Raw genomic sequence first — 23,790 nt, 5'->3', positions numbered from 1 at the left:
TACTGTAACTATAATTAGGAAGGGGGGCTCTTTGTTTATTTAGGCTGAGAGCTTTAAGATAAATGACAGCTCCGAAGATGCTTTTCAGCACTTCATAAATCAACTGCCAGCTGGCCAGTTTCACCTCTGAAATGTCTCCTGCTTTTTTTCTTTGCCTTTTTTTTTCTCCCAACTTTGGAAAGATGGTATATCCAAAAAGAAAAAATCCTCCAGAAGAATAACTGTGATGAGGAATATGTGCATTTGGAGAGGGAGGAGGGAAAATTACTTCATCCTTTTGAAAGACTTAAGGTGTTTGAAATCCTAACCCATTGCCTCATTGCAATTTCTGAATTCAAAGCTGTTAGAAGGCATCCTAACTGAGAATTTGCAAAGGACAGAGACACCCACAGACTGACTGACACATCCTCAGCTGCCATGACAGACATTTTTCTGATTTTATTTAATGCCTCTTTTCGCTGTGTCACTCAGCACAACCAGAGATTTAGTGACGATTTTTTTTTTAGCAGAGTTGCTTTGATTCCTGCACAGCCCATGGGATTGTTCGTGCCAAGCATCCAGCATCCCCTTTCTCCAGAGTGAGGCAAGATTCCTGCCGAGAGATTGTTGACAGCCATGCAGTCTCTGCGGGCAGGGATGAACAGGATTTGAACTCAAACACCATGCACACTTAGAAAGGCTCTAGACAGTTCTCTAACCTCTTGCCAAGCCTGGTATCACATTTTGTCTGTGTACTAGGGTGGGATAAAGTACAAAACGTGACTGAGGCCTTCAGACTCTCAGAAAAGTACGGACGAAAAAATCTGTGGTGGTTAAAGATTATAGGTCTGTGCAATCTGTAGAGGTAGATTTGTTCTTTCATTTTGGAACTGAATTACAGACCAAACACTATTCTTACAGTGGACATCTGAGCACAATTAACTGAAATATGGATTCTACCCCAGAGTGGCTGATATAGATACCCAGGCAATCAGAGGGACACCACAGGAGGAACACTAGCCCTAACTACTTGGACAGGGAAGAGGGCAATTTTGCATACAGTAGTCAGAAAAGACAGCCTGAATGGAGTCCTGCCTTAGGTATCTCTTTCCAAAAGTCACTTCCAGCAGTCACCATCGGTCCATGTTGTGACAGCGGGCAGGTGGCACTAAGTGCCTGAAATGATGCAGCAGTCAAGACATGCCAGCTGTCTGCTTAAACCAGGGTCTCTAGGATGGCCTGGGGGTTGGGGTGGGAGATCACATAGGAGTATGTGTTACGCTCTCAGGAAACAGCATTCTCTCGGCAAGCAGCGTCAGCAGCGTAACCCTGCCCCCTCAATCCCCGAGCACTGGTGGGGAATGTTAAAGAACTATGGCCTGGTTTACTTCAATGGCCATTTGGATGGAGGCAAAAATAGGGAATGAGCAATCTGTCTGTGACAGATTCTGCTAGAATAGGCCCTAGATTTCTTTCTAGATGGGTGGTAACCCCCTTAAGGCTTTGGGACTTGTTCATCCTCTGTCAAGTATGTTTTTCTGGGCATCTAAACTTATCCCTGAATAGAGGAGCCAGGAACTCTGGCTGCAGACCAACACAAAGGCAGCGGAGACAAGAGAGAAAGAAAATGAATAGGAAATAAAACAAAAAAAAAGACAAAAGACTAACAAAGGTACACAGAGCTTTTAGACAAACCTTCAGAGGCTATAAAACTTGTGTGAATCTCAGGTGTGTGTCACAACATTGCTGAGAAGGCTGCACTTAAATTACCTAGGTTCTGAGCCCGTGTAAATTGGCCTAGCCCCACTGACCTCTTCTAAACCACAGAGAATAATGGGACAAAGTTTCTTTTCAAAGAAGTAGAGAGGCTGAGATGTTTAACAAAGGGGCCTAGAAAAACTCCAAGCCCTGGACAGTATCCACCTGGTTGCATTAAACCAGTCTCTACATTTTTCAAAATCCACCCGTGCTTTAATCTCTGCTCCATTTCACATTTCCTTGTGATGTTGTCCAAAGAAATGCTCTCATTGGCAGTAAGCTTTACAGTCACCACAAAGTTTAACAGGACCTTGATGTGGCTTTTAAAAAACTCAAAACCCTTAACTGCTGAGGCTCACAAATTTTTTTCTCTTCAGCAGATGTTATAGGGGGACTGAAGCTTAGCAAACATTTGCAGACATGGATAATGTTCATACTGATGGATTCCCATACTGATTCTCATTTACATGAAACTCCCTTTACAATTCTCTGGCTTGGAAAAAAGTGTGTCTAAAATGTGTGTGAAAACAATTTATGTAAAGGGACCTTAGTAGGAATGGGAATTGAACTGCTAGTCTCCACAGGCAGATGAGGAGCTCAGCTTCCTCATTTGTAGTCCAAGAACCCTGATCTTAACTTATCTTTATAAGTGCATGTTTTAAATGTCAAATTCTTTCACCAATAGTTCTTGTGATAGCCACAGACTCTGCCTCCAGATTCCTTATTATCCAGATTGTTAACGTGTGCTATGATAACACCTAGGAACTGTTTCCCTGAGTCAGGACCTTACGTTCAAACACAGAAGAGCAAAAAGATCTTTACTCCATGATGTTTCCTATTTTCTGAGGCAGTAAAACTTTGGCACCCAAAGAGCAGGTTTGGGACTTTCTTCTTCCCCTTTGATCTATGTTGAAATGGCAGCTACCACAGGAGCTGCAATAATTTAGATCAGTGTGCATCCTAACAGCACATGGATAGATTAGGTGGAAGCATCCTCTTCAACTCTTTTTTTGTAGAAAAGGCAACACAGAGAATGACTTCCCTGGTTTCCGATTTTGGGAAGAAGAGGCCAAGAGGGGCATGTGTTTTTGTGAGCTTTGAGGCATTTCCTTCTCTGAAGATATTGGAGCTGGGCACAACATAAGTGGTGACAGTTTATCTGGAGATGCTGCTGTGTTTGTTAAGAGGTGCTGTTGCTGTTTATCTGCATCTTGTCTGCCAAATCAGGTGTTCAGAAAACAAACTCTCAATGCTGTCAGCATGCTGTCGTGTCAGTTTGGAAAGGGGTAGATTGTCAGAGGAGCTCACCCAAACTCTGAGACTGGTCATCTCTGGGAGGTGCTGCTTCTCCTTAAAAAAGCTTTGGGATTGCAAGGAAGCAGACCCAACCCCAAAAGAAAACCTTCTTTTTCACCCAAAACACCTTCCTCCAGGAAAACAAACAAACAAACAAACAAACAAAACACACACAGAAAATATTTTAAGCTTTGCAGCAAGTTTTAAAATACTGCCTTAGGCAGATTGGTGACTCCATAAAGGGAGACATATGAATAATACTGCAGGTGAGAGACATCATTGCTGTCGTAGATGTCTGCATCGGAGCTGATGGTTTATGCTTCCTTTATAATGACTAGAGAGAACCAGGCATTTATAAGGCCCAGCTCATCTCCTCCCGAGCTGGAGTCTAGCTGAACTATGTACACAAAGTGCCTGTTTCTCTCTGCCAGCTATGAAAGGAGTCTGGATGACTAACATGAATGAAAGCATCCACACTGTGAGCATCTGAAGTTAGGAGAGATGAGTCCCTCTGGTGAAGTCTGCTTGGTCAATTTGCTGTTGCTGTTTGTTCTTATATAGAAGGCATTCAGCTATTATTATGATAGGCAGCAATTTAAAATCTTAAAACAGTACATTATCTCCCTGTTGCCTTTCTTTGTTTAGCTATGCCACAGAGGGACTAAGCAGGCACTAGAGCTACAGTAGCAGGTTGACCAAACAACCCTATGACTAAGTGATTTTCTTTTGGTCTTTTAAATGACAATCTTGACTTGGAGAAATGAGTTCACATTAAAAACAGGAATGGGATGATTTAATCTCTGTGAAACTCCACCGTTCTAGCTGTCAAAATAGTTTGTCCTTTGTCTGTAGCAATGCTGGAACACCATGCAGCCCTTCAGTTGTGACTGCTGCTGCAGTGGCTCTCCTGTTTTCTCTGCAGCTGCCAGCGTGGCTTCAGCTAAACCTGCAGCAGCCCCGGCCACACTAGTCATCTCACAACCCCGGATCTGACAATGAGAATGACCTTTTTCTGCAGAACTCTCTGCTATCCCCAGCTGTGCCTAAAGCCAAGTCTGACAGCTACCAGCAGCCGTTCCTCACACCAGTAACACTTCTCTGATCCAGCCCTTGTTCATTCCAGGTCTCTTAACCCTAGTAAATCCTGCTCTGCCCCTTCATATAACTGAAGCCCCATAGACTGTGCCCAACTGTTCCATGCTTTGTGCAGTGGCCTAACAGCCGGTCGAAACCATAACATTCATCTTTAGGAACAAGATGAGCCTGCATTTTCAGGACAGAAAGATGACCATGTTTGTCATCTTACTGACACAGCTTCTTTTTTTCAATCTAAGCAAACAATCTGGGATTGCTCTCCTGATTTGCCATTTTTCTCTCTATGAAATGCTGCAAACTGACAGAATAAATTAGTTGCTCACAGATTTCGAAGTCTCAGCTGGCTTCTTAAGAGCCAAGAGCACTTGTTGAGAAAAGGGAAGTCAATATGATGAGAGAGGCAGGCATTTGTGATAGTAAGCAATCTACATTAAAGTCATCGAGCCCAGTTCTCTGTTGCCCTGTCCTTTCTGTGTTTTCACGGTGGTGAATGAGGATTTCTGATTCTGGACGCTGACTTTGCACAGCTGTAAATGCTGTCAGAGAGGAAAAGCCAGCAGAGGGCAGGTCCTAAGGTGTATGTGACTGGCTATTTTTGCTAAAAAGCTATCAACCACATCCTCTCCTCCCTATTTCAATCCATATATCTATCACCTGTGATGCATAGTTGCCCCTTGTATGCAGTGCTACTGCCCCTGCTCCGTAACAAACAGCAGACTTCCAGTAACTTAAAATAGACGTATCCAAGGCCTGCACACTAATGTATGGCTGGAAATTTATGTCAATACCCTAGACAAATAACCCACAAACAGAAAAAAACTTCAGTTTACCTTGAGTTTTTCCACCATCATCCAGTCACTGTGTTTCTTACGACAGAGCAAAGACAAGAGCAAACATCTTGTTTGAAGTGAGGTATAGGATTTACTGTCATAAAACCAGAACCAGATCAGACCAGTGCTCCTTCCAGTCTAAGACTCTTCAGGAGACAGCACCAGCTGCTTTAGTGGAAGGTGTGAGAAAACTCTGCAAATCTGATTATCAAATCACCTACCCACAGGGAAACTTCCTCCCTGACACCCATTAGTTAGAGGTTAGTTTATATCCTGCAGCATGCAGGTTTATAACCCTTCCTTAATTTGACTGCTTCTAACAACAAACACTTTAAACATCCATATTAAAAAAGTTAACCCATATGCTTACCCATCTGCATTTGAACCCTAAGTGCCTGAAAAAGTAAAGGACATCCGTCCACTGAGGTTACACCAGTGTTTAAATTGGCCTCAAGACACGAGCAATTTCCCATCATTCTCACTAGCCTTCTTGCTATCGTAGGATAAGTGAAAAAAAAAAAGCCCAATTCCACCCTGTTTAGTATCTTTTGGTCCCTTAAACACAAGAACCACTTGACCCTTTTGCATAAACTCCTGTTAGCCCCTACCAGCTGTATCCCATGTCCTGCAGCATTCTGTACACCGGGGGGGTATCAAGCAAAGCACAGATCTGCTGACTGCTGGACGGCTACTCGCCCGCTGGTGAGCAGAGCGTGCTTATCAGGATGCTGCCCCTCCAGACACCAACAGCACAATGACAGCAGGACCTGCCTGTGAAATGAGGCCAAGATAAATGACGCATTGCCCTCATCCCTAACAGCGTGGCCCAGACAGAAACCAGGTGGAGGGGAGGGAGCCTGCACCTTCTGTAAACAATCCCCTGTCTCAGCTGAAACAGCTTTAGGCTGAGATGCTGGATTAGGAAAGCGATTCTTGCCCTGGACAGAAAGTTAAAGGGCAGTGGTGATAATGCACTGATGGCCAAAGGTGGCTGGGGGAACTTAGCCATTACTCAGCAGTGGTTCATTTGACCTGGCAGGAGAACATCTGATATCTAAACAGTTCCACTCATCCTGAAGCACTCAGAAACATCTACACTAAATATTTGATGCCCTTGTTTGATAATGTTTATTTTGCTTTCTCCCCACCTGTGTGAGGCTAATATGCTGTGAGTGGGGAAAACATGGGGTAGCACATACCAGAGATAAAACACTAATGTGTGATCTTTTTTTAAACAGAGATTTATGAGACATGCCATGAAGCTGACTGGGCAAAAGAGCAGGGAATTTACTGTGGGGATCACTTCGCATTGATCTAAATGAGATCAGCAGCATGTGATCTCTCAGTTCTTCCCTGTTCTGCCTTCATAATAAACTTGTGCAAATCATAACACATTCACTTGACACCCATGAAGTAGTACTAGGATTTGATCAGTCTCCCCTAGGGTCTGAGTCTCAGTTTCTCCCCTTTGGCACGGATGGAAGGAGATGGGGAAAAGGTGAGTTTAAATCAGTCTCAGTTCCCCTGTGTCTGAGACTGTTCAATATCCTCTCACCACTCCACTATAAGTTAAAACAGTTCTGATACAGTCATGGTTTCTGGCTTATCTGCTGAAGACAATGTGCTGAGTTCTCTTCTTGTGTAAGTCTGTAGTTGATCAGGTGATGCCAATTTACACCAAAAATCAAAGTATTCCAGTTCCCAAGGTGGGATCACTGCCTAATTTGTAGCTGTTCTCATCTAAGCTAGTTCTCCAGATTTCCTTTACAGTCAGCAGAGATCTAGTCAACGCAGTCAGTGAAATCCAGGGGGTGATTCGTCTGACCAGACATGACCTTCTCTAGAAAGAGGTGGGCGGTGCCCTGGACTCTGCTCTCTATACTCACTAGAGGTCCAGTGATTACAAGGGGGAGCCAGCTCAGGCAGAGATTATTTTGTTAGAGAAACCCACATGTAATAAAGTAAGTCCAGCCCTAGCTATCTGAGGCTGCTAGAGACAACAGTGCAAAGGATATGTTTACCACTAATTTTGTAGGTATGTTAGTTCTTAATTCAAGAGGCCCTGACATGCAAGTTCCTGGAGGCTCTTTCTCCCTGCCAGCACTGGGACCAGTTTGAATGGCAAGGCCTCCAATCTCCTGAAATACTCCCAAGATCATCCAAGACCTACCCAGCATTTAAATCAGAACTACAGCTGCTTTCTCACTTGTTCTTTCTTTACAAACCAACCCCATTCCCTCCAATTTTTAATATCAAGGCCTTTCCCACACACAAGAAGAAAATGCTGTGTGAGCTGGTTTCTCTCTGTATAACATACAGATGTATTTTATCCCTCTTCTTCATTTGAAACTACCCTTTAGTGCTGGTAGCTTTCATTTACATATTTTGACAAGAAGTATTGTCCTCTGGGTGTTTCCTTTCCGTATGGAAAAAAACTATGGTCTTTGAGCTAAGAATTGACATTTTCTAGCAGTTACTTCTGAGAACCAGAAGTCTTGGATTTTGTTTCTGGTTCTGTCCCATGTGAGATAGGGAAAGCCGCTTTCCTGTGTTTTGCCTCAATTTCCTCATTTGTCACAGATATGCTGAAGCCCCTGTTACACAGGTAGATTGCCACTTGCCAAGTACTTCAACATTCTCAGATGTAAGTTTTAAAAGCTCTTTTTTTAAAAGAAAGATCTGCCTGTTGCTTTCTAACAAAAAGTAAATAACCGAGGTGGTCAAGTTGCCTGGTTCTTTGGCTCTTGATTTGAGATAAACCCTTTTTTATCTGTTGGGTTATTAGAAGCACACCTTTACTTGTGAAAGTTCAGGTGAAATTGGGATAAAAGCTGGAAAGGATGCAGACTATAAGTATGTTTAAAATGTTATCTGTTCTTTCTCAAACATGTCTTTCCAGCTCAGGTATTTACATGCTGATAACCTTTTGGTCCCAGTGGTGCTAGAGACTTCGTGCCTTGTATTTCAAAACTGATAAGACACTGAAAGATGTGGAGGCTCCAAGGAACATTATGAAAAACAATCCTCCTCCTCTTCCCCAAGTTCCTTAGATTATTGTGCTGCTTGAAACATTAAATTTCTGGAAAATATATACTGTAGGAAATCTTTTACACCACAGAACATAGGAAGGTGACATAACTTTGAGGAGAAGAGGAGACATGCACTGCTTTTGTTATTCAAAGGTTTGGCCTTTGTTCTCCCTTTGATCTGCCATTCTCGTGGATTCCTTCCTGTCAGCAGATCAAGGAGAATTTTTATCTTGTTGGGAGCCTTTGCATGTGTGCTGTTATTTTTTATTAAACTCCTTTTTCAGTAATACCAAAGGAAGTTTTGCAACCATCTCTGTCTGGTTTCTCCTATAGGAACTGAACAGACAGAAAAATCCATATTTTTTATGTTTTAAATAGGCTTATGAGCAAATGTCCTTGGAATGCTTTTCTTTTTCTCTCTGTCTCTTGTTATGTAGTCATATGGCCATACCATTGGAAGAACATTTAGCCAAAAGAAGTAGAAATTCAGCAATCTTGGACATATCTAGAACAGAAAGGTAGGGGAAGTTTGTGCTACTGCTTGACTTTCACCTGAACTGATAGTTATTGAGAATAAGCTTTCTCTGATGGTATATGAAATGAGTTCACCAGATCAAAGGACAAGCAGAAGTGTAGTTTTGCTGTAAAAAAAACAAACAAGCAAACAAACCCCACTGGAACTGATACTTTCTGGCAGAGAATGAAGATCAAGTGAATTACTGACACTGGCTTCCCACTCCCATTCCTAGAGATGAGGAGCGGAAGGAACTTTGGCAGGGTGAAACTTCCCCGGCCGTTCCCCACCTTATGAATAAACACAAGAACTCATTCTCCCGGGCTCTCTAACTGGCACCTTTCACAAGCTCTCCATTTAGTGAATAAGGAGGAGGGAACAACTTGGTGATATACAGCTCTGAATTTGCCGGCAAATACCCCATCAGTTGCAGCTTGATGCTGTTGACCTCTGATCACTGCATTAACTTTTTATGCTCAAGTAGCTGGCACGAGCTCAACTTTATGAATTGAGTCTTAAACTTGGACAAAGATCTTCAGAAGGAACAAAATTTAGACTGATAAGCTGTTGAAACGCTGCTGATATTGACCTGAAATACTCTGATCTTGCAGAGACAGAGCCCAAAAGGCACTCAGGCGCTGAACGGATATTTTGCGTGCATCAAATGCATTAGTTCAGTGACATATATCCTCATCTTTTGCTTTTATGAATGTTTCTCCTCACTGAGCGATGATGACCACCAAAGCCAGTTAATATAATGTGCTTCATCTGGAATATGGTCCAGCACAGCAGGGGTATTGAGGTCTTGGCACAGAGACAGTTAAGCAAGCCAGATGAGGTTCCAGTCATACCTTTCATAGCCAAGACTCTGCAGTTGATTTATGTCCAGCGCTGATGATGACAGAAAAGCACAGGCTAGTTAAAACAGTGCTCTTGGTGTATTTCATGTATGACCGGACAAAGCTTAACACAGCAGGTGAAAGACATTGCAAAAATTCAAGTCCTTAACAAATACCCTCTTCTGCATCTGACTCAAAGGCTGAAGAGGGTATCATCCTTACAAGCTTGGCACTGCCTGCGAACTGCAGATTCCTGTGCTTGGGCTCTGTCGCTCTGTACAGCATCAGACAGCTGACCTCGGACTACCTTCATCAGCTGTTCAAATGGACTTTGTTCAAGCTGTCCTCAGGGAGTGCTCAGACGATCCTTTCTGCAGGCAAAACTTGCTGCACGCTCACTTCCAGCACCAGCGTGTTCACAAACAACTGAGGATCACGGAACTTGACTACAGCATCCTCAGGAACAGGTAAAAGGGCTTGGTCCAACACAGGCCCCTGAGGATCAGCAATTCACTCCTAGCCACCTCAGCTGCTGGAGTTACAGCAGTGGGCAGAAACCACTTGAGACAGCCCAGCTAACCATGATACCTTTGATGTCTTGGACTATAAGCTGTATGGAGCAAAGAGCATCTCTCATCCACAGCACCTAGTGCAGTGAGAGCCTCACTTTCCTGGGGAATAGGGTGCACAGTACAAAATCCTATCTTAGTCTTTCTCTGCCTTCTTCCCCTTATTATCTTGAGAGAAAATACAAATTTTGTTTTTAGATTATATTATTCCTATTTTCTGATGAAGCAGCAGAGACGATATTAAATGCACAAAGAGTGCGAAATGATTTTCATGGCACTATCAATTTCCTATCAAGCATGTAGGAGAGGCAGGGTATGGGTCAAGGAAAAAAAGATTTACTTTTCCTTGATACACACAACCTTGGCAACCCAGTTGTGAATGCTCTGAATTTGTAATAAGCCATTCAAAAAAGCTCCCCTACAAGACTTTTTAACTTTGCAGGCAACCAGACTCCATAATCAAGTCTTACAACATAGCTCACTACTTCATAAAAGAGAAATAAATCATAAAAAGGGCATATTAAAATAATTTGTATCAGTAGGGACTGATTTAAAGCCCAGCTCCTCATCCATCAACGAGATGCTTTCATTTGCTAGCATATTCCTACAAACTGCAGAAAAGCTTCGCCAAATCCATTAATAATAAAGAGGAGAGAGCCTTCATAGAGAAAATGGACAAAAGGGAAAGCAGAGAATGATTCTAATAAACTTCTTTGTCTTTAGAAGATCCCCTCCAATAATAATTATGGGAGACAAATGGTCCCACCACTTTTGATCTTTTATTGAGAAATAATTTAGGACAATTTTTAATGCACGAAGAAAACATTCTTGTACCATTCAACTCGCAAAGAATAACAAGTTAAAGAAAAGAGGAGCTGGAAAAAAATTTGGAAGGCAGTAAGATCATCTGTTTAGCTGGGGGAAGTCTAGCTAGGACGGGATTTATCCTTTGGAAACTATAGAAGGAATGGATATCGATGATACAAAAGGGGCAGAGGGAAGGGCTTCCACTTCCCCGTTATCGTTTCGATAAAGCTGCAATAGTTACTTACAGCTGGCTGGGGAAATGGCCCGTGCCGCCGCGGTGGCAGGGCTGGAGCCGGGCCGGGAGGCGCAGGGCTGCGGCGGCGGCGGCGGCGGAGCCTGCCCGGGGCGGGGGCTGCGCGTCCCGGCGCCCCGGGACACCGAGGCTCCCAGCTCTCTTGTCATGGGTTTCCGAAAAACTGCAACAAACCCGAGCGTAGCGCCAACCTGTAACGCCCTGACCCTTTTGATGAGTTCTGTATGTAGGAGTGATGGGCAAAAAATCATTTTGTTTGCACACCGTGGAGTGGTTTATCAAGAACCAAGCATTGCCTTTGAAATCCTTAAAGATCCTTAAAACATCTCCGGCTGTTAGAAGGAGCCTTATATTTTCTTCACTCCGTCTATTGGCATTTCAATACGGACTTTCTCGAATCCTTCCATAGGAAACACAATTAAAGTGTCATTAAGAAAGCATTTTTCTCGTATACTTTTCTATAATAAAAGAGTTCGACTCAGTGTTTCCGCGCTGTGTGATGTGATAAAGTACACAACAAATCCGTGGATATTTAACATGCCAATTGGAGCAAAAAGGGTTCAGACTGGGAACTGTATTTCAAGTATGCCAGCAGTACCAATATTTTCAGGTGTGTCATGTTCAGGGTAAATCACACAGACAAATGTAGTAGTAACTCACAAAAATATGTATTATTTCCTTCCTTTCTGCGAGACATAGTAATTTAAAAAAAATCAGGGTTAAAAGCCACTTTTTCGCGTGAGGGAAAATGTTCTCACCTAAATTAAGGAAATTCTTGGGAAAAGCTTTTTGTCGGTGGTTCTGATCCTTTAGCTTGGCAAGAACATGGGCTCTTTGAACTCTTAGCAAAAGTTAGAGTGTACTTTGTTTTTAGAAGAGAAACAGTTTATTTTACCGTCTTTATGCATTGCCAGCTTCTCTATTTGAAATAAGCGGTATATTGTTTTCTTTTTTGGTAACACTGCTTTCTTGCTGTCTTTCCACGTGTAGCTCCGTATGTTGTTGCCTCAAGCGAAAAGATTATGAAGACGTGGACAAAAAAACACTGGAGACTCTGAGCACCCGCTGATGAAATGGGAGAGGGAAATGCAAAGGAAATGATCCGGGCGGCGTTGATGAGTGAAGGAAGAAATTAAATAAAGACAGTCCGAGGTAAGATTTCCACTGAACTAACTCCCGGGGGGGAAGACAAGCAGAACCGTGTAAGATCCCACTCACTTCCCCGCTTTTTTCTGCGATCAAAACGCTTGTATTTTGGCACCTCGCCAAGTTGTTTAATCAACAGGGACTGCGATAACCTCGAGTATTTTATAGCCATTAACAAATCTGTTAAATCTCATCGGATTAGCTTTACGACCACTAAAAGGGAGTTCACCTTCCTGGTGTGTGATTCTAAGAGACATCTAGGAAACCTGTCCTCACGCACTGCAGTTTGTAATGCTGTGCATGAGGACTGTAGATTCACAGTATAGACCTGAAATTCCCCTTGTTCCCAGAGATGCTCTGCCAAGGTATTGAAAGGGTGCAAATATTCGTCAGGGCAGTAGATAATTCCCTCAAACGGGAATTCTCGCCTGCTTGATAGGGATTTATTATGTGTGTTCCCTTTCCTAGGTTTCAGTTTATGATGCCTCCATCTGAGGAACTTATCTACAGGATCAGGGGAGCTGGTATGGGAAGGACTCAGCACCTGGGCACTCCGGGTAGAGCATCCAAACAGGTGAATTCATAAGGGGATGTTATATTCATATTATAATGAACAAATCCCAAGTCCGTGCCATCAAACGACTTGGATCTTATCTCGAAGATCTGTTTGGAAGCTGGAAGACAGGAAAAGAGACAGGCAGTTAGGTTTCTGTTTCTCTTGCCTTAGGGCACACCTGAGAGCACCCCAGCAGCTGGGTGGGCTCCGGGGACAACCTCAGCCCTCTCTGGGACCCTACATCTCTCCGGAGGGGGCTTCTACACCAGGTCTGACCCCAAACTCACTGCAGCCCTTTGGGAGACTTGCACGGGGCCTTTTGCCAGGTGCTCAGCCAGCCAACTGGTTCCTAAAATAAAAAAATCTCCTGGCCTCTATCACAGACACCCCCCTCCCCAAGAGGGGCAGTTTTGGCTCCCACCGTATCCCCGAGGCATCTCAGGTCTCTGGGACCCTGATAAGCGCTGAGCCCTCTTTAAAGTCTGGCCCCAGAGCAACATTTTGCAAATTCACAAAGAACTTCATGCCTTCCCCAAATGTTGTCTCTGGGGCCTTGGAGTTCTCCAGATATGCTCTTTTTCCTATCTATTTTGCATTAAATTTCGATTTGCTCTTCTGATGAAAGGCTTTTAAAAAGGTGGCTTTTTGTTATTGTTGCTGAAGCAGATTTCAGTTTGTCGTTACCTAAAGCCATTTCGGCATCATTGCTTCAGGCAAATCAGCCTGGATTTCATCCCAGTTTTAGGTTTTAATCTCTTGCCACCAGATACACATATATAAATATATATGTGTATATATTATATATCATATATTATATATGCACATTAGGTATTATATTTATTCATATATGCTTATATACATATATATATACCTTTTTGCTCCCCACTGCAGTTTTTATGATTATACTGAATTTGCAGGATTTTACCTTCACTGTCACACAGGCCCCCGGGCAGAGTTAACATCCCTGAACTATCCACCCTCCCGGAAGGGCTGACCTGTGCTCTCTGCACTGAAAAGCAGCTCCAGCTTTTCTTGGTGTGTCCTCCCTGGCCCAGCGCTTTTTCTTTTTTAACCCCAAATAATTTTTCAAAGCAGCCTCCTAGCTGGGAGTGTTGAGTGCTGGCCTTCGCTAGGGCTGGCTGGGACAGAGACCCAGGCTTGACCCCATCGCTGGTCCTCAGGCCAAGCTGGGCCCATCTTTGGGTGAATTCATTTCAGGCTGAACTTTGTGTGAACCTGGGCCTGAGGGGAAGGGAACCCGGCAGAGCAAGGCTGACAGAGGCAAGTTCTGAGCAAACCCATCAGCCTGAGTAAATATTGAACGAGTCCATATGAAGGCTGGGGTTGAAATGGAGCTGTCAGGCCAGTGTAAACTGACAGGATAGGTGAGGCCTCTGAAGAGCAAGGAAACATTTTGCACACTCCTGCAATTGTTCTTCCACCCCAGACCTCATCTCACCTGCCCAAGAGAGCAAAGCAGCCCTGAAGCTGGTCAGCACTGAAATATCTGTGCTGGTGAAAGCAAATGGCTGGGGGCAGATGCGGGAGTGGGGGGACTGCACTGTGGGGTGGCCCTTTCCATGGAAGTGAGGAGGGGATCACAGTTGAGGTCAGACATGTAGCAGTGGATCAGAGGGGCCCCCGACTTAAATCCAGGTGACCTGAACAGCAGCAGCCCTGCAAAATAAATATGCTATATATTTGCTATAAATACAAATGAAATGCATTACTTATATAGAATCTATATAAACATACACACATATTTATATGCCCAGCTCCCAGGACCTAGCGGTAATGTGCTCCCGAGGCAGCGCAGCAGGGGTCAAAGCTGCCCAGGGACAGGGAAGGGCTGTCCGGACTGAACGTCCCAGCAGGCCCTGGGATCTGGGGGTAGCGGCACTTGTCCCAGCACTTCCCACGGCTGCTGGTCCTTTGCCTGGTTCTCCAGGTATGAGGGACACTTAAAAGACGTGCTCACGTCAAAAACGCTGAGAAAACTTGTAAGGCATGAAAATCTCTCCTCTTTTACCTGATTTAGGGTGTATCAACTCCCTTGGAAATGTTAGCACTTAAGCAGGTGTGTGGACACCTTGCAGCCTCGGGTGCCGCTTGCAGAAGTTGGATCAAACCGTAGCTCGGTTCTGACTTGCTGCCGGTGTGATGGAAACGTCTTTCCTCCGTCCTGCTCTGGTTTTGCTGGGTGCGGAGCCGGGGAAGGGGTGGTTCCTTTCTAATTTTGTTGCATGAAAATGTTTGGAGAAACCCAGAAGGCTTCGACTCTTCTTCTCCACTTCAAGGCGTCAAAGGCTCCTAGGGGCTGGGAAGAGCCAGACCCACCTGTACTAGAGGTACCGAGGGGAGCTTTTGTCCTCGGACAGAGACCCCCGGGAACGCTTCACACCTTCGGTGCAAAGAGGCTCCGGGAGCAGAGTTAATAGCAGCCGGCAAAGTGGAGTTGAAAGTAGGGAAGTCTTCAGGGTACTATTATCTTTTTTTAATAGAATGTCCTCTTCTGAGATCAAAAGGGCCCCACATTGTGAGAACAAATGCTTTAGGGAGAGGAGAAACATTTCTCACCAAGGGGTGAGGAACAGATGGCCGCGCCGGGCCGGAGCGCCGGGCGCTCGCCCCGGGTCTCCACTCCGGGAGCGGAGCCGGAGGAGCGGAGCTGCGCGGCCTGCCCGCACCGTCCCCTCCTCCCGCACGGGGACCGCAGCTCCGGCGCGGCGACTGCCATTAATAATTTACACCGTTACTTTTCTTTAACTGGGAATTTCCCCTTCCTTTGGGATATTAAAGGAATAAATCTCCATTAAGACGTTGCTTTGTGTGTGAATGTACAGGGGGACTTGGCTAATTTTCCTGCTCATGAAAAATGCAGTACTAGGGACCATCAGACAAATAGATTTGCAGATATGGGTGTATAAAGGATTACGAATAGCCACGTTGTTGTGCACCATATATATATATAAAATAAAGGCGTTTAGGTAGCCCTCATGTTTGGGGAAGTGTCTGATAGTGTCCAACTTCGGAGATAGGGATGAATGTAGATAGAAAGAGACTTAGGCACGTAGGTCTGCAGAGACACGTGTGTGCGTCTTTCGGTGTGGTCTGTCGCGATGTGCTTTGGTGAGGAGTGTGCGGTCACGTCACGCACGGCTACATAGGTACCTGCACGGTAGCCAAGCAGCAGCCCCCGCTCGTGAGCTGCTTCTCGGAGCGCGGAGCGGCCACGTGTGTCCCTCGCTGCTTCCCAGGAGCATCTGTTCCCGGCCGAGGGACCCCCAGCTGCGCTTGTCCTGGCTTGGCCTTTCCAGCCGGCTCCTGCTTCACAGCAGTGAGTTTCGGGCTCTTGAGACAAAAGGGAGCGTGAGAAACTCGGAGGGAGAGGGGGGAAAAGAGATTAGCTGTGTGCGGTAGCGTTGTTAAAGAAACGCGGCTTGGCAGCGACGGGGGCAAAGGGAGCGGCGAGGGGAGGCCTGGAGGGGGCTACATATGTAAGGGCGCAGCGGCACCGTCTCTGCGGACTCTTCCGGAGACTCCCTTTGAGTTTCAAATGGCCCTCGAGGCCTTTGTTGTGCCCGACACACTGACACACCAGTAACCTCCTTTTTGTCCTCTCCTTTCCGCCCGGCTCTTCCCCGGGCGCTGGACGGGGCCCGGCCGGCCCCAGCGGGTTCGCGTCCCTCCTCACCTGGCCGGGCGGCGAGCGGGGTCCTGCCCCTTCGCAGCCTGCCCGGGGGCCCGCCGGGCTCCGAAGTCACGGGCGGGGAAGAAAATCTTCGCGGTGGAAACCCACGAGCTTTCCGAAGAGCACACCCCTGTCTCAGTGAGACCGTTCGAATCACTTAAGATCAACAAAACCTTCAACCACATTGGTTCAACGAATAGGTTAAACGAAGCCGACTCACCCCAACAGGTTATAAAGTCAGTCTGGCTGCCTTCGCTTCCCCCCGCCGGCCCCGATGTTTTGCAAACTGCTAGTGTAACAAAATCCTCTTTTCACCTTTCCCCCCTCCTTTTTCTCTTATCTCTGGACTAATTGGACACTCAAAATCTTTCCTTTCGAGGCAGGGAAGTATATTACATAGTGGAAGATTGTATCGCTGGGGGAAGAGCGATGCTCTGTCGCCCGGGGACCTTCGGAGGAGCCGGGCTGGGGCTGAGCCCGGGCCGTGCGGCGCTGCGGGGCAGGGCGGCCGGACCCGGTTGCCGTCGGAGCAGGTACTTTGCTCATTCCTCGCCCCACGCACGCCCCCACCAAAAAGGTTTGCAAATTTGACGAAGCCAGAACAATAGTTTCTCCTGGCAGCCCCTCTGTTTACTTGTTTAGAAATCCCAGAGGCGTTTCGAGGTAAAAAGGTCAGAGCTATATCCGGACTGCCTCCCTCCTCCCTCCGCCTGGCAGCAGCAAGGCTCTGCCCCCCTTCGCGCTGGGGATACCCGCTGCGGGCCCCGGGCTCGAGTCCGTGCACGAACTGCTCTTGTCCGTTACTCGCACTCCAGAAAACACCCGTGCTCCCTTCAGGGGGCATTTGGGAATCTTACGGGAGAAAACTAATTCACGTTTCATTTTGGTTCTGCATTGCGTCGACTTTACAGAACTGTTCCTTGTTCCGAAACTCGCATTTCCCCTATCCCGGACCCCAAGTTTGTTCCAGTTAATGCCCTTCCACTACGGCAGATTTGCTTCCGTGCCGGGAACGGTTGCACTGAGGAGGAGGATGATGTTCTGGTCACCTCAGGCCTCGTTACCCTCTGCATTATAAAATAACTGCACGTGAGGAGCGGCACATTCCTACCTGGTGCCGTCCGGGCTCTGCACCGCCTGCGCAGCGGAGGCGAGAGCGGGGCCCAATCCTGCCGCTGCCAGGGCGCTTCGGGGGCATCGCGGGAAGCAGGATCGGGCGCTTTGTTTGGGAGCTTTGGCAGCAGCCAGAGGCTTTTCCTTCCTCCTCCTCCTCCTCCCTCTGTCTCCGGGCTCCCCCCTCCCCATCTCGCCCATTTCCCTGGACCCGAGATATTTCCATTCCGCTCAGAGCCGAGGACTTGCATGTGGAAAAAGTAAACTTTATTAGACTGAGGTAGTTTCATTTCAAAGTACAGAGCACGGGGAAGGGACCGGAGGGGAAACGGGAGAATCCGATTAAGAAATCGCTAGTTTTTCGCGATGTCGTTTTTCTCTTTAAAGCACTTTTAACGAAAGTTTCCGTGGTTTTCATTTCGCTCTACGCTAAAGTTTCTCGTGGGGAAGGGAAACAATTAACCGTGGTTAAATAATGTTTTCATCGGACTCCGGTAAGCCTAAGGGGGGTGGGGGGTACAAGGAACCGTGCTACTTCGTTTCAAGACTTCAGGCTATCGAGACATACAATAAATACCAGTCCGTCCATCAGCGTCTGGGGGAGCCAAGAGCTGCTGTCCCACTCCGCAGCCTTGTTCCCGTGCACGTTCACACCTCGCACGGCAACGGCCGTTGCCCGAAGTACCCCGAGGTCAGCCGCCTCCTGAGCTCGTGTGCTCGGATAGCACAGCCCTCTCTCCCCCAGGACTAGCAACAACCGTAGTCGAAGAGCGTGCAGGACCCTGTAAAGCAGTAATAGTGCAAACTGGTAGAAGAGGAGTTGCCTTTTTGCCTAGTGTTTGTCTGTGTCTTTCCAGAGGCTTCTAGCATTTTGGGTACGTCAGATCTCATTCCAAGATATACAAAGAGTAAACAAAAGAGAAACAAAAAATACTCAAAACTTTTTACACTCTCGTGGGGAGGAAAAATACATCAAATGTAGGATTCTTGCAGACAAAAGTCATTGTGCACATTTTAAAAACGGGAGAGAACTAAATTCGTTTTAAAGTTTCTGTAGTTGAAAGTGCAGTTCCTATCGGGGAGGGAGAAGGGAAAGGGAGAGGGAAAAACGTCCCTGAGACAAATGGCTATTGCTAAGAATATATGAGGGCACGGCTGCTCCTTTGGAGTCCAGTGTTTTACAGAGGGTCTATAAATTAAGAGAGAGAAATGCAAGCAGGAGAAATGGTATCGCACGTGGGGTGACGACTGCAGGCGAAGGGGCTGCTCGGAGGGGACGTGTCCTGCCTCCGCGCGGGTGCGTGGGCGTGTGGACGGGGCTGCGCGTGGGAGGCGCGTGTTCGCGCGTGTGTCTGTCCGAGCAGGCCGGGTTGATCGCTGTGCCTCTGAGGGACGTGTCTCAGGAGGACACCGAGCTGGGGGAGGCCTCAGGTGAGGTGCAGTTGGACTGATCCGATGCTTCGTTTGCTTCCTTCGCAGACCTGGAAGCAGCAGCCGGGGCCAGACCTTCCTTTTCCCTCTTCTTCTGCTTCATCCGCCTGTTCTGGAACCAGATCTTCACCTGGGTTTCGTTGAGCTCCAGGGTAGCAGCGATCTCCACCCTTCGGGCCCGGGTGAGATACTTGTTAAAGTGGAACTCTTTCTCCAGCTCCGTCAGCTGCTTGGTGGTGAAGTTGGTGCGGATGGTGTTGGGCTGGCCCAGCAGTCCGTACTCCGACACTTTAGCTGTTAACGAGCAAACACCAGCAGGGCAGGAGCAGCCAAAAGCAATTCCCTAGCGGGGGCCGGGGACACTGTGGGCGCCGGACCAGGCGGGCTCTCCCCCGCTCCCCTGGTTTCCGGGGCATTTGGTCCCTCCACCCCCCGCAGCTCGGTCCTCTCCCCGGCGCCCGAGCTGTCGCTGGCTTCCCGGCCCGGGGACATCACCTCGAGGGACAGAGAGCCCCGGGCTCTGCCGCGCTGCCCTCTTCCCTTGCCACCATCCCCCGTGTTCCCTGCGAACTGCCATGAAACCTGAACGTGCGTGGGAAGGAGTGGAAGGGGAGGGCGAGGGCCGCGATGGGGGGAGGAGAGAAGCCTGAGATTTAAGGAAGATTGTGGAGAAGGAAGTTGAACAATAGGGGAGAGGGAAGCCACAACTGTGGAAGAAGCAGGAAGCCTGGAGCATTTCCTATTCCGAGCTGAGCTTAAATCGCATTAGGCCTGAGGGAAACTGAGCTCAGGAACCCTCCGTCAGATGCGTCTAGAATATCCCTAGCTGGCTTTTCGGCAGCACTGGGCTAGTGTTTAAATAAAAACGAATCCACATTCCCCTGGAAAATGAGCCTTGAGCACCAGCCCCAGGGAAGGCAACCCTCACCAGCAGGGCTGCACCGCTGCCCCCGTCTCTCGCGTCCCTCCCCCGGAGGGGACCATCCCCGCAAAGCTCTGCGCTCGCCGGACTCACCTGTCTTGGGCGGGTTCCTCTTCACTTTCATCCAGTCGAAGGTCTGCGCGGCGCTGGGGTTGGGGCACGGCTCCGAGGGACACGCGGGGTCCTTGTCCTCGGTTAGAGAAGGCGAGAGGTTGCTGTAAACGGCGGGCAAATAGCTGGGCTGCTCCTGCCCGTAAAGGTGCTGCTGGTACTGCCCCGCGGCCGCCGCCGCCCCGCAGTAGCCGTCCGCCAGGGCGCCGAGCGCGGATGCCGCGCTGGCCGCGTACCCCGGCGCCGGGAAGAAGGCGCCGTCCGCATCCTGCTGGCCGAGGTAGAGCTGGTGGTGCCCGTAGCTGGGGCTGCACGTCTGGGCCGGGTAGCCGGCGGCGGGGGCAGCGCCCGCGAAGGGGACGGCGCGCCCGGCGGGCGGGGGGTAGCCGGGGCTCTGCTGGGGCAGCTGGGCGGCTGCGGCCGCGCTGCCTCCCGCGCCAAAGCGCCCGTCGCCGTTAAACGTGTCACTGGCGGGGCTACCTGCGCAGGAGGGGAAGGAAGGGGAGCTCTGCTCTAAATGGTGGTAGGCGCCCGTCCCACGGTTACAAATTGCATACTCTAAGAAGGAGTTCATCCTAGTATTGTCCATCTGCCACTGATGGAGGAGGGTCAGCCTGTTTTGGGGGGGATTCCGCCTGCCCTACAACCTTTAGATAGTATGTCAAAGCTGTAAAACTTCCTTCCATGCATCGCTAGCCCTCGAAGCCCGGAGCCTTCGGCAGGGTCCGGGCTGGGGGCTGGGGCGGGGGCCACGTGGTCCTCCCCGAGCCCAATGAGCGCGGGGCTCCCGAAGTTTGTCAGATATCTGAGCTCATCCATCACGGCCCTGACATTTGCATGACAAAGGGGTTTCAATCAAACCCTGCCCATCAATCTGATAACAACACGAACACGTCAAAATCTTTCCTCAAAGACTTTAAAAGAGAGAAGGGAGGTGGGGTGCGGGGAGGTGGAGGGGAAGAGGGGACTGGGGGAAGAATTACAATCATCCACGACTGTTTTAAGTGCTAAAAAAGCCCGCAAGTTATACAATCAACCAATTTCATCACAACTCCCCCTTCCCCCAACTTAAAAAGGTTCCCCCCCCCCAATCCTAGCTCCATCTGAAAAAAAAAAAAAAAAAAAAAAAGAAAGAGAAGGATATAGGGAGATTTTTTTCCCCAACTGCAAAAAGATGTCCTTTGCTCCATTTCGAAACTTTCCCTGTAAAGTGGCTTAAACGTGTTAGGAGTTTTCTGGGCTGAGAGGTCTACGAAAAGCTCCAAATTAAAAAAGCGCCCCATATGTTTTAATTTTGCCACGCCGGCTTTGTGTCTAGAACCAGTGTGGGTAAAAGCAATGTAATTAAATCAATATTCTAATGAGGCGATGAAATAAAGTTAGGAACACAGAATGTCTTTTGTTGGAGAAATACCATACACAGCTTAGTAATAGGAGGAATGGAACTAAAAATTATCTGTGTGTCTATCAACTTATATATCTTTTTATCCATCCACTCATCCATGCCCCTATCTATGTATTTACTGTTGAAAACAAGAGATGTTTTTAAGGGCTTTAACTAACGCTCGGACCTTAAGCTCTGCCTTTCAGCTACAAACCTGGTTTGATCTTTTCCCGAATCTGTTGTAAGACTGTAATTTTCCTCTAGCAGAGTCCAGCTGATGAGTAGGTGGAAAGACACTGACTTCAGCCGGCCACTCCGCTGCTCATAGAATGGAAACATAGGTAGGCAACATTTATTTACTTGTTAGCAGAGGGGAGACAAGAGCACCCAACAATATGACGCCCACAGTCATTTGTTACTTGTCAGAATATTTACTGGTTACTCAGCCTTTAAGAAGAACCAGGAAGGTTTCTTTTTTCAGGCCAAAAGTTCACTTTGAAAGGCATAAACACGTTCTCTAGTTCAGGGTTTGGCTGATGCAACACGTTGGGGTAACATTTGTTAAGAAGCTGCAAACCAGGCAGCCATGGCATCAACCCTCCTCCCGCCTTTAAATCCCCGAGAGAAAAAGTGAGTTTTAGCCAGCTACATTTCTCGTCCTTCAATAAAAAGAATAAGGAGAAAACTATTGCCAGTGCTGCATGGCTGTTTATTCATTTATTCTGTGGACTCTGCTGATGCTGAGATATTCAAGAAGCAAATATTTTAGGTTACAAATGCTCTCTGAAACTCACTACAACCTTTTTTTGCATAAAACAACGAAAGTGATTATAAAGATGCAAGGCAACTATCATGTCATTCTCCTTGTAGGAGAAATCGGTTTCTAATTTGATTCCAGGAGTGCTTTTTATATTACATTGCGTTCATGTTTAAATTGAATGTATTGTATTTAAACGATGCTTACAATAGATGATTTATGGATTTAAAATGAAAAAAGAAAAGGATAGATGTTTATTTCAGCCTTGAACCAATTGTTTCGTATTGTCTGATAATTTTCCACCGTGGTCTCACTCTAGTGTTACATCAAGGGGATGCTTTATGTCATTAAAATACAGCTGTCTTCTGGAGTTTCAAAATTAGCTCCGAGAGAGCTCACCACTGCAGAGTTATGGAGGCAAAAAATTTGCTATAAAACTTCTCTTGGCGAAGCCTAAGCCAAACCTTAGACCCGAGGCAGTTTTGAGATAAAACCAGAGTTTCCCTGGTAGCCAGATAAATGGGACAAGATGCGATCAACATTCTAGCCGTGAAATACATCAAATATTCGGACCCGAGGGGAGGATGCGATACGGTCCTTGAGCTCCTGGGAACCATTCCAAATCCTAGCTTATTCGGGAAAAGTGAAGGTGTTGGTGAGACGGGTACGTGAAAGTGAAGATGCTGGTGAGATGGGCATGCATGGAGGCGAAGGCTCCTTGGCAGAGGCTTTCCCTTCGCGCTGTGGAGGTAGTTGATCACGAAAGCTGGGCTGCGAGCTGGTTTCCCCCCAGCAAGGGGACGCTGCACTGCCGGTCCCTGCCCTGGCACCGGTGGCCGCTCGCCATCTGCTCCTCTCCGCGGGCAAGGCCCCTGGCTCCCTACCTGCTGGCGGCAGCCAAGGCGGCAGCAGACCTGGGCACGTTTCGGGGGGGCGGCAGGATGAAAGGGGCTGGGCTCCCCCCGCGCCCCGGCTCTGCCTGGCGCGGGGCGGGGAGATGCCGGGGGCCGCGCCGGCATGGCGGGACTCCGCGGGGCGACGCGGCCCGGGGCTCCCGGCGGCCGCAGCTCGGCGCCCGGGGCCGCCGGCCCGGCCCGGCCCGGCCGAGCGCCCGGCTGCTCTGCCAGAGCAAAGCGCCTGGCCTGCGGCTGCTGCGCCGTATTTTCAAAAGCCCCAGCGGTAACGTGCGTGCAGGCTGCCCGTGGGAGCCGCTTCTCCAAGTTTCGTTCTTAGCTCCTTCCCTTGGATCCGATATAAAATCGCTCTGTTATTATTATTGTTTTTAATTCCCCTTGTGGAGACGATGTGAGACCCGTTTTCGGTACAAACCTTCTAAACCTGCAGGAGAAGGAAATACCAGATTACTGGTAACCAATCTCCTGGTGAACCTAGTTCCATAATTTATATATTTATTCCTTTAAAACACGCCGTTATGGCCAGTTGAGAAGGGAGGTGGTTAAAACGACGTAAGAAAAGGTGCAAGTGGAGATTCTCAGATTCACAGACCTCTGTCCTCCCTCTCTCCTCCCCCGAAAATATTTAATTAGCCATTACCTTTTCATTATATTTACTGCTTAATTTTCTCTTATTTATTGGGGGAGACAGTAGCGTCAGTAATTGTTCCTACCCCCTAAAGCACAAAAGGCGCCGTTTTGGGGATGATGCTGTCTTTCATTCAACGAGATTAAAATAAAATGTCTGGAGACCGTT

General features: G+C 47.6%; 1 protein-coding gene and 1 long non-coding RNA gene across 2 annotated transcripts; one reads left to right on the top strand and one right to left on the bottom strand.

Moving 5' to 3' along the window:
• Positions 1–9,503: 9,503 nt before the first annotated feature.
• Positions 9,504–22,309, top strand: LOC135330605 (uncharacterized). The gene is made up of 5 exons (XR_010392581.1): positions 9,504–9,807; positions 11,960–12,121; positions 12,584–12,689; positions 18,955–19,088; positions 21,591–22,309. It is a non-coding gene; the product is annotated as an uncharacterized LOC135330605 (long non-coding RNA).
• On the bottom strand, positions 17,721–20,834 carry HOXB1 (homeobox B1). Its single transcript, XM_026106918.2, has 2 exons — positions 19,922–20,834; positions 17,721–19,200 (listed from the first exon to the last, which is right to left on the bottom strand). The coding sequence occupies exons 1-2, from the start codon at positions 20,526–20,528 to the stop codon at positions 18,875–18,877; spliced, it is 933 nt and encodes a 310-aa protein (XP_025962703.1). The 5' UTR covers positions 20,529–20,834; the 3' UTR covers positions 17,721–18,874.
• Positions 22,310–23,790: the final 1,481 nt, after the last annotated feature.

Source organism: Dromaius novaehollandiae, chromosome 22, assembly GCF_036370855.1.
Source record: "Dromaius novaehollandiae isolate bDroNov1 chromosome 22, bDroNov1.hap1, whole genome shotgun sequence".
In the NCBI taxonomy this organism is placed as follows: Eukaryota; Metazoa; Chordata; class Aves; order Casuariiformes; family Dromaiidae; genus Dromaius; species Dromaius novaehollandiae.
This window is presented reverse-complemented; position numbering and strand designations above follow the sequence as displayed.